General features: G+C 51.3%; 7 protein-coding genes across 7 annotated transcripts; 3 read left to right on the top strand and 4 right to left on the bottom strand.

Moving 5' to 3' along the window:
* Positions 1 to 210: 210 nt before the first annotated feature.
* Positions 211 to 1,006, bottom strand: P168DRAFT_292886 (nucleoside deaminase). Its single transcript, XM_024837689.1, has one exon. The coding sequence runs from the start codon at positions 758 to 760 to the stop codon at positions 272 to 274; it is 489 nt and encodes a 162-aa protein (XP_024690427.1). The 5' UTR covers positions 761 to 1,006; the 3' UTR covers positions 211 to 271.
* Positions 1,007 to 1,812: 806 nt separating this feature from the next.
* On the top strand, positions 1,813 to 2,333 carry P168DRAFT_292887 (uncharacterized protein). Its single transcript, XM_024837690.1, has 2 exons — positions 1,813 to 2,177; positions 2,231 to 2,333. The coding sequence occupies exon 1, from the start codon at positions 1,966 to 1,968 to the stop codon at positions 2,164 to 2,166; it is 201 nt and encodes a 66-aa protein (XP_024690428.1). The 5' UTR covers positions 1,813 to 1,965; the 3' UTR covers positions 2,167 to 2,177; positions 2,231 to 2,333.
* A 372-nt stretch (positions 2,334 to 2,705) lies between these two features.
* Positions 2,706 to 4,146, bottom strand: P168DRAFT_329737 (pth11-like integral membrane protein; the record flags this gene model as incomplete). The annotated part of the gene is made up of 5 exons (XM_024841502.1): positions 2,706 to 3,232; positions 3,289 to 3,674; positions 3,731 to 3,798; positions 3,849 to 3,885; positions 3,943 to 4,146. The coding sequence occupies 5 exons, from the start codon at positions 4,144 to 4,146 to the stop codon at positions 2,809 to 2,811; spliced, it is 1,119 nt and encodes a 372-aa protein (XP_024690429.1). The 3' UTR covers positions 2,706 to 2,808.
* Positions 4,147 to 4,320: 174 nt separating this feature from the next.
* P168DRAFT_292889 (uncharacterized protein) lies at positions 4,321 to 4,601 on the top strand. The gene has a single exon (XM_024837691.1). The coding sequence runs from the start codon at positions 4,374 to 4,376 to the stop codon at positions 4,593 to 4,595; it is 222 nt and encodes a 73-aa protein (XP_024690430.1). The 5' UTR covers positions 4,321 to 4,373; the 3' UTR covers positions 4,596 to 4,601.
* Positions 4,602 to 4,752: 151 nt separating this feature from the next.
* P168DRAFT_292890 (uncharacterized protein) lies at positions 4,753 to 6,432 on the top strand. Its single transcript, XM_024837692.1, has one exon. It carries the CDS (start codon positions 4,817 to 4,819, stop codon positions 6,200 to 6,202), a length of 1,386 nt encoding a protein of 461 aa, XP_024690431.1. The 5' UTR covers positions 4,753 to 4,816; the 3' UTR covers positions 6,203 to 6,432.
* Positions 6,433 to 9,031: 2,599 nt separating this feature from the next.
* Positions 9,032 to 10,514, bottom strand: P168DRAFT_242003 (uncharacterized protein; the record flags this gene model as incomplete). The annotated part of the gene is made up of 6 exons (XM_024833782.1): positions 9,032 to 9,368; positions 9,424 to 9,519; positions 9,574 to 9,953; positions 10,027 to 10,100; positions 10,175 to 10,237; positions 10,349 to 10,514. The coding sequence occupies 6 exons, from the start codon at positions 10,512 to 10,514 to the stop codon at positions 9,032 to 9,034; spliced, it is 1,116 nt and encodes a 371-aa protein (XP_024690432.1).
* Positions 10,515 to 11,405: 891 nt separating this feature from the next.
* Positions 11,406 to 13,195, bottom strand: P168DRAFT_334825 (FAD-binding oxidoreductase; the record flags this gene model as incomplete). The annotated part of the gene is made up of 5 exons (XM_024841700.1): positions 11,406 to 11,680; positions 11,758 to 11,978; positions 12,031 to 12,520; positions 12,582 to 13,014; positions 13,103 to 13,195. 5 exons carry the CDS (start codon positions 13,193 to 13,195, stop codon positions 11,406 to 11,408), a joined length of 1,512 nt encoding a protein of 503 aa, XP_024690433.1.
* Between the last annotated feature and the right edge of the window lie 359 nt (positions 13,196 to 13,554).

The raw sequence follows: 13,554 nt of genomic DNA on the forward strand, positions 1-13,554 counted from the left end.
GATGCGGTCAAATCCTTATATGACCTTACGGATTAACATGATTCAGCCAATGTAGCGACTTTTGAGAAGAAGGTTCAGATTTGGACAGGATGGGTTAAACCAATCCGACTGCCCGACGATCAGGTGACAGGCCACTTCTCGCCCACTGACAGTCACTCAATTCTGGTCAACCTAACTCTACATAACCACCCGATAAACTGACTCTGAAATTGGCCACCAGCCTTCCTCTCTAGGGTCATACGTAAATAGCGATCTCAATCGCGAAGCATGCCTATGCCGCCTTTCGACTCCAACCCAGACGATGCAGTTCACGAATTTCCTCATCTAGACCCGGTGCAGGTCCCTCGACTGGTATATCCGGTGCTACCCGGTTGATCGGGAGCGGCGCAACTGGGCCCAGGGACAGCCCAGATTCTGTCTTCCATTGTACGAGTTGCTCGGACGAGCTAGCGTATACGATCCTGCCAAGGCCCGCGTATGCATGGGTAGCCGCGCACATCGGGCAGTGCTCGCCAGAGGTATAAACAGTGCTAGAGGCGCGTTCCGTTGGGTTGAGATTATCCTGGGCCCATTTGGCCAGCGTGAACTCCGGGTGCAGCGTGAAGTCTGAGTTGGTGACCGTCCGGTTGCGATCTTCCTTCAAGACCTCGCCTGCTGCGTCCACCAGGACTGACCCAAAGGCACCATCCCCCGCCTGAGCCGCTTGACGAGCCAGCTCGATGCATCGACGCAGGTATCTAGCATCCGTCTCCGATATCATGATGTTGTCGGTGTTGCGGACGGCGCAGAAACGGGACCACGTCGTGTAGTGAATCTTGCCGAGACTCTGACCTGCCACGGTCAGCTATTGATGATACAATGGTACACACCGAGCTCGGTACCTTGTATTGTATGGATCCTTATACAGACAACCAGGTCTCTGGAGGGTGCAAAGACTGTTTTGGTGGGACATTTGGATGGTGCCGGGTTTTTTCTCGCCTAGTGATGGGATGACTTACCCAGCCACACAAAATCCCCTGCGGGGTAGCTTCGGTTCGTGTATGCCTCTCAAATCTCACTACTTGATGATGCGGGGGGTTTTGGGGAGTTACTGATGCCGGCCCCGTCATTATTCGGATGATCATCTAAGATCAGTATTCGTTGATAACAACCCGAGATGGTGGATGGTGGTAAACATATCCGGTGATCTCCAAATGCTAACATTCGGCCTCTCCAGGCCCAGGCAGAGGTCCAATTAAGCGTCATACATATTCTGTGTTTGAAACCTTCGGCTATCGTCGTTTGTTCGCTGCGGTATCAATCCACCTCAGCCATATCAATGGCTTTCTCTAGTTACCCTTTCGTGATATTGGACTATCGCTCGACGATATGACGATCACCTGTTATGCTACAACCCAGCCCGATCGCACCTATATCGCCATATTACACTTGACACAGTTGTATTTGTGCTGGAACTAAATGGAAATAATGCGATAATGCGACGCCCACCCGCCTAGCATTAACTGGCGTCATATGAAATCACTGAGCCAGTGATCGCATATGTCTCGCCACCGATGTTACCTAATAAGAGCAATGGCCATCATGACGAGGAAGTCCGCCTACTCTCATTGTTGGGATTTTTGAAGTGTGTCTAAAACATTCATTGCCACTCTAGTTAAGGTTAAATACAATCCGATTGTACATCCCAAGCCTCCAATTGCCTCTTGGTTTACACTGAGCGGGATCCACCTCCCGCATCCCAACCACGGAGTTCGGTGAGGCCTGACGACATCGATGATTCACACAAGACCACAATTGGAAATGGACAATGGAATTCTAGAACGCAAATCGGGTGCCACATGGCACTTCAGCATGGTCACTATATCTTATAAAGGGTTGTGCTCGCAAGTCTCAACTTTACGATAAAAATCTATATCATCTTCATTCCTATCATCAACGTACAGTACTCGATTATATGTCGTCATCATGAAAATCTCTTGGACCATCATTGCCATCGCTCTCGGTCTCTCCACCACTGTCGTCGCCGGTGGGTGTAAGACCTCCGAGTGCTGCGACAAGCAAGCAAACAAGTGCCGTACGGCCAAGGACGCCAACCAGGCGTACTGTTCCGCAGAGAAGGCCAAGTGCTATGTTGAGGCGGGACTCAAAGATCCCTTTGGAGGATGAACGGGTTTGATGTAAGGTGGCTCTATGTTCTTGACTGCTTGAATCGGCTGATCGTTTCTCTTAGTCGGGGTTCTCGATGAGGTCTAGCTCCTGTGTTCTGTCTATTGATTGATGCCATGTTGCTTGTTGTTATATAATTCGCGAACTGTCCGTTGTATGTGAATTGACAGGTATTCACTCAACTAGTTGACTGGGATTGTAAAATGGGCGGCATCGTACTCAGTTTATTTCGTAGTTCTTTGGTAATAGCATCCATCCGCGACTGTCAAGCCAACCAGGCGCCCATACTATTATCGATCGGCACATGGCGAATAAAGTCTCGATACTAAGCCCCCTACAATACACGGTGGACTTTCAGTCGGGCTACGCTCGCAGGGGTGGGTGATTTCCGGAACAAGTCCCTGCCTATTATTCGTGATTGGTTGGTATGGCAGACGATAAATAGTACTTGGGTTCAATTGGTATCCAACAAGTGACCTGTGGTAACACCTACCAAGCCAGGGAGCAAAGCCGACAATAGCTACAACCAGACTTCATGGGTGGATGCGACTGACAGAACCCACCAGGTCGGGTAGGCACAAAAGCGGTTGGCTATATGACTTGGATCGGTGTACATTAGATGGGCTATCGCGTAGGAGTCCATCACCGAGACCCCGAGGCCGATTGGACGAAGCTGGACTGCACCAGGATCGTTGATTCCATCGAGTCCGCCTTGTGGATGTTCCCACTCCCCGCGACATGGTTCGTCAGCCCGATCTCGTCGTCCCCCAGCCTTTGTCGGCCATCGAAATGGGGCGCTCGGTTGCCGAATACGGAGTTTCGCTGGGGACCCCGCCAGGGGCCTGACGAGCCGTGTGACTTGGACCCGGTTTTGTCCCGACTAGACAGCACATTCTGATGCACCATGCGCAGGAAGGGCGCGAGATGCGGCAGGCAGGCGCAGATGATGGCGACTGAGGGCTCGATGGTACTCCAGATGAAGACAGGCCCCATGAGCCAGGTGATGTCGAGGGCCGCCATGAACACGGAGAGGTACCAGATGCGGACAATACTGGCTACGCAGGCGCTGGAATGTCCATCAGCATGGGCCCTGGCCTTTCTCTGGAAGGCTGGTTGACTTACAAGATACCCACCGCCATGATTGCGCTAATGGCCACCTTTTTCCTCCTCGTCATCTGCAGCTTCATAATTCGCGGGATCGGAATGAGCAGCACGATAAAGTCGTTGATCATGTTAATGATCGCCAAGGCGAGAAAAAAAGTGTTGACATCGATGCATGTCCCCTTCTCCCCAATGAACTGGTTCCAGTAAAAGGAGAGCGGCCTGCAGCAATTTCCCATGGTGATCCAGATGATGATCGGGTAGGAGATGGTCAGAAAGAAGCCGAATGCAATGGCGTATCGCGAATACCGGTCCAATGGAGTGAAGATCCGGATGTAAAAGCACAGAATGGACACTTTGGTGGAGGCACACGCTGCGGCATAGACAAATGTATAGGAGTGGAGGATCTGATTGACCCCGTCAGCGAAAGTATTCCATGGAGATGCAAGTCTCATCGACTGACCCGGAAAATCTGCGAAACGTTGGTCAACGAGAGAGACCAGAGGTGCGTTCCTGCCCCCAGTGTGCCACCTAAGCCCGTCAGCCTCCCACTCGTCATTGTCAGGCATGGGATAGCGTACCAACGATGCTCAGACCTGCTGTCGCTCCTATACAAAGCTGCACCAAACTTAGCAACTAGAGCCGGGACCACGGTCGGATGAACAGGGATCATACCAGAGCGACGACAATAACCCAGTCATCAGACATCAACGCGTTCCCCAGGGTAATCCGAGCCGTGAAGCGCAGAATCACCGCCACGGCGGCCAGACAGAGCATCGCAATGACCGCCCCATTGTTTCTAGACACTTCACTTTCCGACAAATTGAGCCCCGGCGGCGGTGGCCCGAACACTTTGATAATACCGGGATCAATTCCCATTGCGCTCACCTCCCAGCAAAGTGAAAGCAGGGACCACTGAAGAGAACGAAAGAAAAGATATCAGCACCACCAGCACAGCGCAATCATAACCGGGGGTGTCCATCGCGGAGCTTTTATTTCGGAGATCCTACCCAATACGCAGCCCCGAATCCTGCACGACTTATCATGTCCTTTCTGATATATACTCACCCCCTTGCACCTGTCAGAAATGTCAGGAACCAGCCGCTATGGACCTAAAGAATCCTAGATTGGAAGCTGGCACTCCGCAGGATCAGACTAAAGCCACGCCAGCGAGTCCGTCTCCCACGCTAGGGACGGGGAAGGCTGACCATGCCCGAGTGCAGACTAGCCCTGACACCTATCATGTCGATCTCCTCAACGGCGGGCCATCCGCTTTTCACCATGATCGGCCCTGTCTAGCTTGGCGTTTGCTGGGCGCCTTGCTCTAGTTGGTGGGGCAGGGAGGTAACTCATCGGATGAGGGGCTGATAGACGATGGACTAGATAAAACAGGGGTGGGCTGACCGGTCGGGTCCTTGATTTGCCTTTTCAAACCTGTCATTTTCCTTCATCGCGCCACGTAATCGACGATTTCCGGGGGAGAAAGACAACCGAACCCACCCCAAAGAGCCAGAACAAGAAACCCCGGGCGTTTCAGAAAGAAGCAACCATGGGTTCGATCAATGAGGTCCCTACCCTTACCGCTCTCGAGCGTATTGGTCCGAAGGGCTATCTTCGATATGTCTTCCCCTTCCAGCTGGCCGACAACTACCAGATCGACGATGTGGCCAGAGTTCTCCGAATGGGTTATCAAGCCCTGGAGCAGCGGCTACCGGTGGTTGGCTGCGAGCTCATCCCTGACGAAGACGCCAAGCAGGGTGGAGTAGTGAAGCTGCAGCGGTTGACCGATCCAAATGTCGGGGGTGTCGCGGTCAAGGACCTGCGCGAAACCTATCCATCCAGCTACGCAGACCTCAAAGCCAGGGGATTCCCGGTCGCCGAGTTCGATGGCGAGGAACTCTGTCGGCGTTCGGTGTGGCCTTCTGCCGGCGAGAGATTGCCGACCAGCCTCGTCCAGCTTAACTTCATCGAGGGCGGCCTGATCCTCACCTGGTGCATCATGCACCTGGTCGGAGACGGCACCTCTTTCTACACCTGGACTAAAATCTGGGCCGAAGAATGTCGTCGGGCTCAAGGGATCCCCATCCATGAGCCGGCGGACCTCCCCCCGGCCATCTGGACAGACCGGGAACTCGTGATGAAGCCGTCCGGCCGCAACACGGGATTGCCGGAGAACCATCCCGAGTACACCATCCTCCCCTTCACCCCGTCCGGAGCACCGCCGAAAATGCTCTCCTCGAATCACTGCGCCCAGGTCTTCTATTTCTCTCCTCAGGCCCTCGCTACACTCAAGGCGGAGGCGTCCCCGGCGCACGCCACCCAGCCCTCTGATCAGAAATGGATCTCGACCAACGATGCCCTGTCCGCCCTTCTGTGGCGCACTGTCATGAACGTCCAGTCTCCGCTGTCGACCCTGGAAGGTGATCCTACGTCTGTCTTCAACGTGGCCATCGACGGGCGCCGGCGGACCTCGCCACCCGTGCACCCCGAGACCCTGGGCTGCTTCCTCGGGTACGTTGCGGTGTCTATGTCAATCCGCCGCATGCTAGGGGAGCTGTGTCTCGCCGACCTGGCCATCCTCATCCGCGAGGCTATCCAGCGCGCTGATAGCCAGTTCGTGGATGATGTGGCGACCCTGGTCGAGAAGCTCGAGGACGTCAATCGGCTGGTGCCAACGGCCTTCCTTGACGTCCCTGGGTACAACTGCGTGCTCACCAGCTGGACTGGATTCTCGATGTACGATCTAGTGTGGGGGACCATGTTAGGGAAGATTGATGCGGTCCGTGTGCCAGCAATTGGGGTGATCAATGGGTGTCAGGTGGTATTCCCGCCTCTGCCCGATGGGGGCATCGAAATCCTCGTCGGCGTGGAGAACGGCTGCGTGGACCGGTTGTTAGCTGACCCCTTGTGGAATAAGTATGCCGTGGCTCGGTAGACGGCTTGGTCTTCGTCGAGTTCTGACATGGCTCTTCTACATGCGCCGTCGCACGTCCGGGTGTGATATCGTCACAACCCATCAGCCCTTACATCTGCGATGTACATTGAAAGCAGGGGTTCAATCACGGATTAACCTAATTACTATTAACTAGGCAGTTGAGTTACATCTATGCGAACGCTGTTTTAATTCCGGTAGTATAATATAGGGCCGTCTCACCTTGAAAGTAGTCCCGCCTTGGGTCCATGGCCCAACGGCCGACCAGAGTGGGGCTTCTGTACATGGACCGTGTGGCCCCTAACTGTCAAACAAAGTGATCAAAAGTGTTTCTTGTACGTCTCCCCTATGCTAGTCATTGAACTGGTCCAATATGTAGTTATCCACTGGGATTCAGAAGGACATCCAATTATCGACACCCGTTCGCGCGGTTAGACATGTTATATGGCCAGTCATGCGGTCTCGTGTTAAATCCCACCGTGCCACCTCTGCGTGGCCCCCATGCGTTGGTGCTTATTTGGAGGAATGATTCGGGGGCCAAAACCGGTGGCGTGGCTGTGATATTGCGTCGGGGGAAAAGGACGCCGATCGCCATACGTTCCTCCCAGCAGAATAAAAAATGACCAAGCAAAGTTGATGAGACGCAGGGATCGGTCCGGTCGTTGTTCTACCGAGGATAAATATCCGCTTTATTGAATTGCAGTCTATCTGGCAAACCACCTTCTTCTCCCTCATTGGGAGTGGCGCAAATGGACGCCGGACTATTCCACCCCCACTGTACCCGATGTAGTTTGGACCGTCGTGAGCGACCGTTGCTAGTCCCTAGACATACCATACCGATGTTCGGCATTCCCCGGTCGATGTCTAATGGAAGCCACTGGTGTGAACATAATATCTACTAAGGTGCTTACACATAATGCGGTCATTGGAAACATTCAGGTGCTAGGTCAGACCTACGCTTGGTCGAAAAAAACTTATGGATTCTTGACAAACAGTTATATTACATCACTGGTATCTGGATATGATTCAATTGTCTTTCACAGGGCGTGGACTGTCACAATAGTATCCCGAGCCGGATATACCAGAACCAGTAACCTGGGATACAAGGCTGTTACGCCATCCAGGGTCGAAAGGCCATGGGGCTGATATAGACAGGTCAATTCTAGTGATGCGACACATCTTACATGTCATATCTACATGTCCAGATAATCCTTGACCATCTTTCCATGACATACAATATTGATCCTAGCCGTGACTCTGTTTCATGTGTGTAGATGATAGTTCGAAACTCAAAACTTATGCTAGGAACCTATCTCTTAATAATTTGGGGTTGCATGACTGCCTAGGTATTAATTCTTGCGTGGATATTATATGATAATAGTGACTGCAATTAGTTTGTAAATACTTCATCGGGTCACTTTTATTTTTAATTGTTCCTATTTTTTATAGCCTGTTACGGCTTAGCTAGAGCGTAAGCATTATCCAAATTATGACTATGTAGTACGTACTTTGACCATTCGTGTTTGTGTTCTCCCAGAGTTTGGAAAACTAAGGGAATGTATAAAGTACACAATGTATAAGAGATGGAGAGACTATCAACACTAGTGGAATTGGCTAGGATAATATTGGTGGCACGGGGTATTGAACCTCTCTATATTTAAAAAAATCTCATCTAAAATATATATCCGAGCACGGTTATCCTGCATACACAGCCAATGTGATATTAATTCCTCATGACATCACGTATGAGGAAATATGACAGATTGTATGTATTTCACTTGTCTCCGCTTAAATGTCTTCTTTCATTTAAATCAGTGGCTGTCATAGATCTGATGTGGCGTGTAATGGTGTGCAAAAAGAGATGGTTTATTGGTACCCCGTACCAGGACTGCTCTAATAGTAGTTTCGATGGTTATTGAACTATAGATCTACTTCGTACTTCCTTGATGTTTTATATATCCATCGATCTCTTTGTCTTGTTTTTTTTGTCCTTGTTCGAAGATTTGCGGCAAAGTCTTCCATCCAAGATCTGGGTCATATGCAGCGTCAAACCTCCTTTTTCGCGCTCGGAAGTCCCCCCTCCACCAGAGTGACAGTTCAAACCGGACCGAGCCCCGGACCGCGGGTTGCTGTTACCAAGACGGTCTGTCACTCCATAACCCACCAAATCCACAACGGTCCACACTCCACAGTCTTGCGGGTCAAGCCGGCGAATTCCAAATTCCAAATTCCAAATTCCTGCCTTGCCAGCCCACTCCGCCGCGAGGGAACTACTTTACCAAAACCCACAGGCCCGCTCCCCCAGCGTGTGTCACAGACGACGCAAGGATGCCTCCGTCCACTGGGGCTTTGAGGAAGGAATATGTGTGCATTTTATAATGAGGTTAACGATGTTCAACCAAAGATAGCCGCAAAACAGAAAAGTCAATAAATATCCCTGCAATTGAAAGATTGGAGGTCTTAACATTGATTATGTAGGGCAAGGTACCACTGTAATTACAGGGGTTAACACTGGAAATAGCACGACTTGGGTGCCTTTTATCTATCTGGTGATTACATCCATTTCACTTTACGTCGACCATATACAGCATAGTGACCATCGAAGATGTGGTTTGAAGCATTACACGCGCGACCTGGTAGACCTAATGAAAATATACACTTCGGGGTATACTAGACCGGCAACCAATATCAGTATGAGCCGAAGTGCGGCGAATGCTTATATGTACATTGATACTAGGAAGAAACAACTCCCCATCATCCCTGGGCGTCATAGGCTGCCGCGCAGTGTCGACGCGGGCCTCTAGGACTCTCGATCTCCGACAGCAGCGTCATTTATACATGGCTCTGAAACTGCCGGTGCTGATCCCTCATTCCCGCATTTGGAGACTCGTCGGCGTACTCGGTCGTCACATTCCAGTGGACCTCCTTGATGATTTGTGACTGGGTACCACCGCCGTCGGCCAATTCGACATCATCCTGCAGTAGGGTAAGTCCAGGTTTGCGTCGAGCCCGTGACCGGGAGGTGCTATCATCGTGGTATCCGCCACCGGTGAAGTAGCGCAGGCCTTGGGTGCTCCCTTCGCCGATGATCCTGGGGGCATAGCGGCGGCAGAACTGGCGGAGGAAAGGAAGGCAGTTGCAAATGATAAGGAAGTTGGCTTCAACGTTGCTAAACGGGGTCAGCAGGCAGGAATAGGCCTTAGGATAGTTGGAAGGCAACATACATCCAGAGATCTGTCCAGGCGATCTTATATGTGGGATCGGTGGACTGGAGGAACGGGAACAAGGTAACGAGGCGGATGACACTAGTGACAACCGTGCTGTGGCTGGTTAGCATGTGGAGACTAAGAACCGGGAACGCAGCGGGAACATACGCGCACCCGACTAGGAAAACCAGAGACAATCCAATCTTCTGCACGGTTGGCATATTTAAGGTGAACACCATCGGCATGGGAAGGACTAGGAGGGCCACGTCAGTCACCGTATTGGTCACGGCGGTGGCGATATATAAGCCGTTCTGATCCACGCAGTGCCCTTCAGTGATGGACTTATCCCAGCTCTTGGCAAGGGGATTGCAGGCAAAAATCAATGCGAGGGTGATCCCAATACTGTAACCACCCACGACAAATGACAGAATATAAATGCACCACCGGTAGACCTTTTGCTGACCCACGATGCGGTAGTAGAGGATAATGAGACTGGCTTTGGCAAACGCCAGAGCTGGCACGTAAACAACCCCGGAAATGAAGACGCCCTATTTGAAGTATGATGAGTGACTGGGCAGATCGTGCGTATTGCACGCGTGATGAATAAAAATAGAATCTGACCTTTTGAAACGACTGGAACATTTCCGGCGTGATGTTCCAGATGTGGATCCCGATGCCACCATATCGATAGCCATCTGAGAGAAACCACTTGGTCAGAAGAGGCAATTAGGAGATAGAGATATATTCGCTTTCATTTTGACAGGCATACAGAAACACATAGCTTGGGTTGTTATTGACCAGGCCTGGTGGTTATATTCCTTTAGCAGCGAATCTCCGACGACGGGCAGGTGTTTGTCCTACAAATGCAACCAGTAGGGATACTATATAAAAGATCAACGGTTATACTACTTCCCAATTGAAACATCAATTGATCCCAACGTACCATCATCCCAGCCAAACTTGTGTAACAAGTATGTCTTTGTGTAAAGTCGAAGGCCTAGGAAGAGTGTCGCGAAGAGAAGCCCTGCAATGATGACCGCTCGACTCTGGATAAATAGCCATGGGTTGGAGTAGTCAAAGTTTGGCACCACACCCGGAGGGGGAGGCATCACTCCCTGGCGGGCGGGCATTGTTGTGGATAGCGGAAGGAAAGTTTAAGATTTCCAGTATGAGAGGGAATATGGTAGGAGGTATGTCCTGATTATAGTGGAAAGATGAGACGGAGAAGGACCGAGATCTCTCCCCTACCTAGTGGCTACATGTGTATGATAGGCGAGTGAAAAGGCTGAAGTGAAAATATGGAAACCACACGGGGCTCAATATCCCCCCTGGAGTAGAATATGAGCTGCGTTCTGGATAGTAGTAGTCGTCATCCCCGATGACGAAATGAGCTAAGTGAGGCACGAGCTGAGTGAGGCACGAGGATGATCATCTCTACCGGAAGGCTGTACTCAGACGAACTGTTACTCCGTGCACAAACTCGAATGTGGACTATTTCTGTGGCTACTGGTTGGGTTCCACCTAGATACTAGTACTTTGTACCGTCCAATCCTTCGAAGCCTGTTGACGCGAATGGGTGGTCTAGCCCACTCAGTTGGCACATAATAGTGCGCTTGTGGATGTGGAAAATCACAAGCTGGAGCAGTTTGGAAGGTTCGTTCTCCGAGACTTGGTACTGATCGCCCCCGCCGTCGATAGGTTAGTGTTGTGTGCAGGGATGCTGGTGCACGTTTGATAGCGATCGGCACTATAGTCCGGTCTGGCGATGCACCTTGGGATATCAATTGAAACGTCATGCTCATCTGTAGATGAATTGTTAGACAGGTTTTGTGACTAGTGGAAAGGTTATAGTGGAAATTACAGTATTACCATTGATTAAAGAGAGGGGGTTACGAAGTACAGATTGACCAAAAGATCGGGCGCTTTAAGCAGCTGAATATTGATGTATCTGATACTACAAGAATAGTACAAGAAAATCAATAGAGAGAAGACTCTGTGCCCTACTCCTGGGTGATCTTGAAGCCTCCTGGCACTTGTGTTTGGAAAACACCATCAGGATCATAGGTCTCGGCCACCTTCTTGATGTACTCCAAGTTCTCCGGTCCATAACCACGGAGAGGGTTCTGAGTACGATCCGCGTAGTTGAGGTAAACGTACTCGTTGTACTTTCCCTCGGATTTGGCATACTCATCGAGCTCTTTCAGTGCATCAATGCCGGTCTGTCGAAACAGCTCGTCATCCGCCGCGTCGCTCCAGGAGTAGTCGTACAAAACCTCTGCAGGGAAAAGAGTTAGCCTGCGGGGAACGGGGCGTCAGGGGGAAAGCTGAAAGTTCAGTTGGGATATTTCGTACGGAAGAGGTTCTTATCATTTCGTTCCAATCCCAGGACGTTGCCGCCCTTCTTTACGCTCTGCTCCCAAAAGATCTTCGGCCACGGTTGGAACATAGCGTAAATCGTCCAGTCTTTGCTCTTGGCTTGGGACTTGAGCACATCGATCTTGGAGTCATGGATCTTGACGGCTCTTGCGAGGATCTTTGCATCATTCTCGTATGTGCCGGTCAGAAACACATCCCTAAATATATGATGAGCTGGAATTCTTTTTGGAGTATCGGTCTTAAACATACCGGTAGCCATCAGGCTGACCGATTTCGGCGGTCAGATTGGCCATGGTCGCCAACCGCATGGTATCGGATACGTTCTTAACATGATAGAAGTCATGGAAGGCGGGGGGGTGCGTTTCTGCTTTGGTGTATTCTAGAGCGGATGCCACGGTGTTTTGTTTGGTGGCCGTGCTATATTGCCACATCCCGATATACGAGGCATAAGGATCCTCGTGCAGGTGGTCCACGAAGTTGACGAACGCATCCACCAGCTGCGGCGTGGTCGAGTTCTCGTGGCCGACAAGACCGCCCCAGAGCTTGTCGTGAGGAATGATCTTCAAGTCATACTTCGTGACAATGCCAAAGTTCCCAGTGCCACCCTTGAGCGCCTTGTAAAGGTCGGTGTTTGTTTGTCGGTTGGCGTTCACCACTCGTCCACTCGCGAGGACCACCTCGAAGTTCTCCACATTATCGGTGGCAAATCCAACACGCGCGGTGTGAAAGGTGTTACCGCCTGTTGTTGTTGTTGTCAGTCTATAGTCACTCGCTAGGAAATTATGATTCCACAACTGTACCTCCGAGCAGGAAACCGCCAACACCAACCGGAGCCGTACGGCCACCCGGGACTGTCACCCCAAAGGGCTCCAGAGCCTTGTAGACGTCCCCCCACCGCGCACCGGGATGGAGAATGGCCGTTTCCGCCCCCTTGTGGTAGGTGGTGCTGTTGAGATTGGACAGATCGATCGTGACACCATCCTCGATGTTGTTGGCGCCAGGCCATGTCGCGTGGCCTCCGCTGCGGACGGCGAATTTACACGAATCGCCCGTGATCGAGTTGGCCAGAGTCTGGACGGCACCGGAAACCTCATCGGTTGACACCGGCTGCACAATGCAGTTGGGCTCGAGTTGTACGTTGACGGCCCAGTAGGATTTCACCGATTCCTTGTAGGATTTGACGTTTGGCAGGACCACTCGGTCACCGATTTTGCTCAGAAGGAGAGCATCGCACTGTTACCAGTAGTAAATCTGTCAGCCGCCTTTCTGTTTTAACATCATGAATTCCCTTTGCCATGAACTCTTATCCATTTGAACATACACACGGATCTGCACTGCGGGCAGACAGCTTAGCCTGACCATAATCTGCCAGTGTGCCAAGTAGCACAGCAGCAACCCCAGACGTGAGCCTCATAATTTGGATCCGGTAATATCTCGCGATTTGACCTAGGAAAGACAGAACTTGATGGACAGAACAATTCTCGGAGGAGAGGAAAGCTCAATCGGTTTTAGTATTTGGGTTGGTGTGGCCATCAGGCCCCCGCCCCCACTGCGATCGAATAATAACCAAGAAGAGTCATTCTGGTCGGAGCAAGGAGGCCCAAGGGGAGATGCACTGATTCTAGGATTTTCTGCCCCGGTAGTTCGTCTAGGAAACCGCAATAGGGAAAAATAATGGGTCCCACGGCCGGAGACGGAGTGGGAACAGAAATTGTCGATCATGATGGCATCGTGGAAGTCAGGCCAAGAGAGGAAACTTTGTTCGAGCTCCAG

This window comes from Aspergillus campestris (genome assembly GCF_002847485.1).
Source record: "Aspergillus campestris IBT 28561 chromosome Unknown P168scaffold_11, whole genome shotgun sequence".
NCBI classification, from domain to species: domain Eukaryota; kingdom Fungi; phylum Ascomycota; class Eurotiomycetes; order Eurotiales; family Aspergillaceae; genus Aspergillus; species Aspergillus campestris.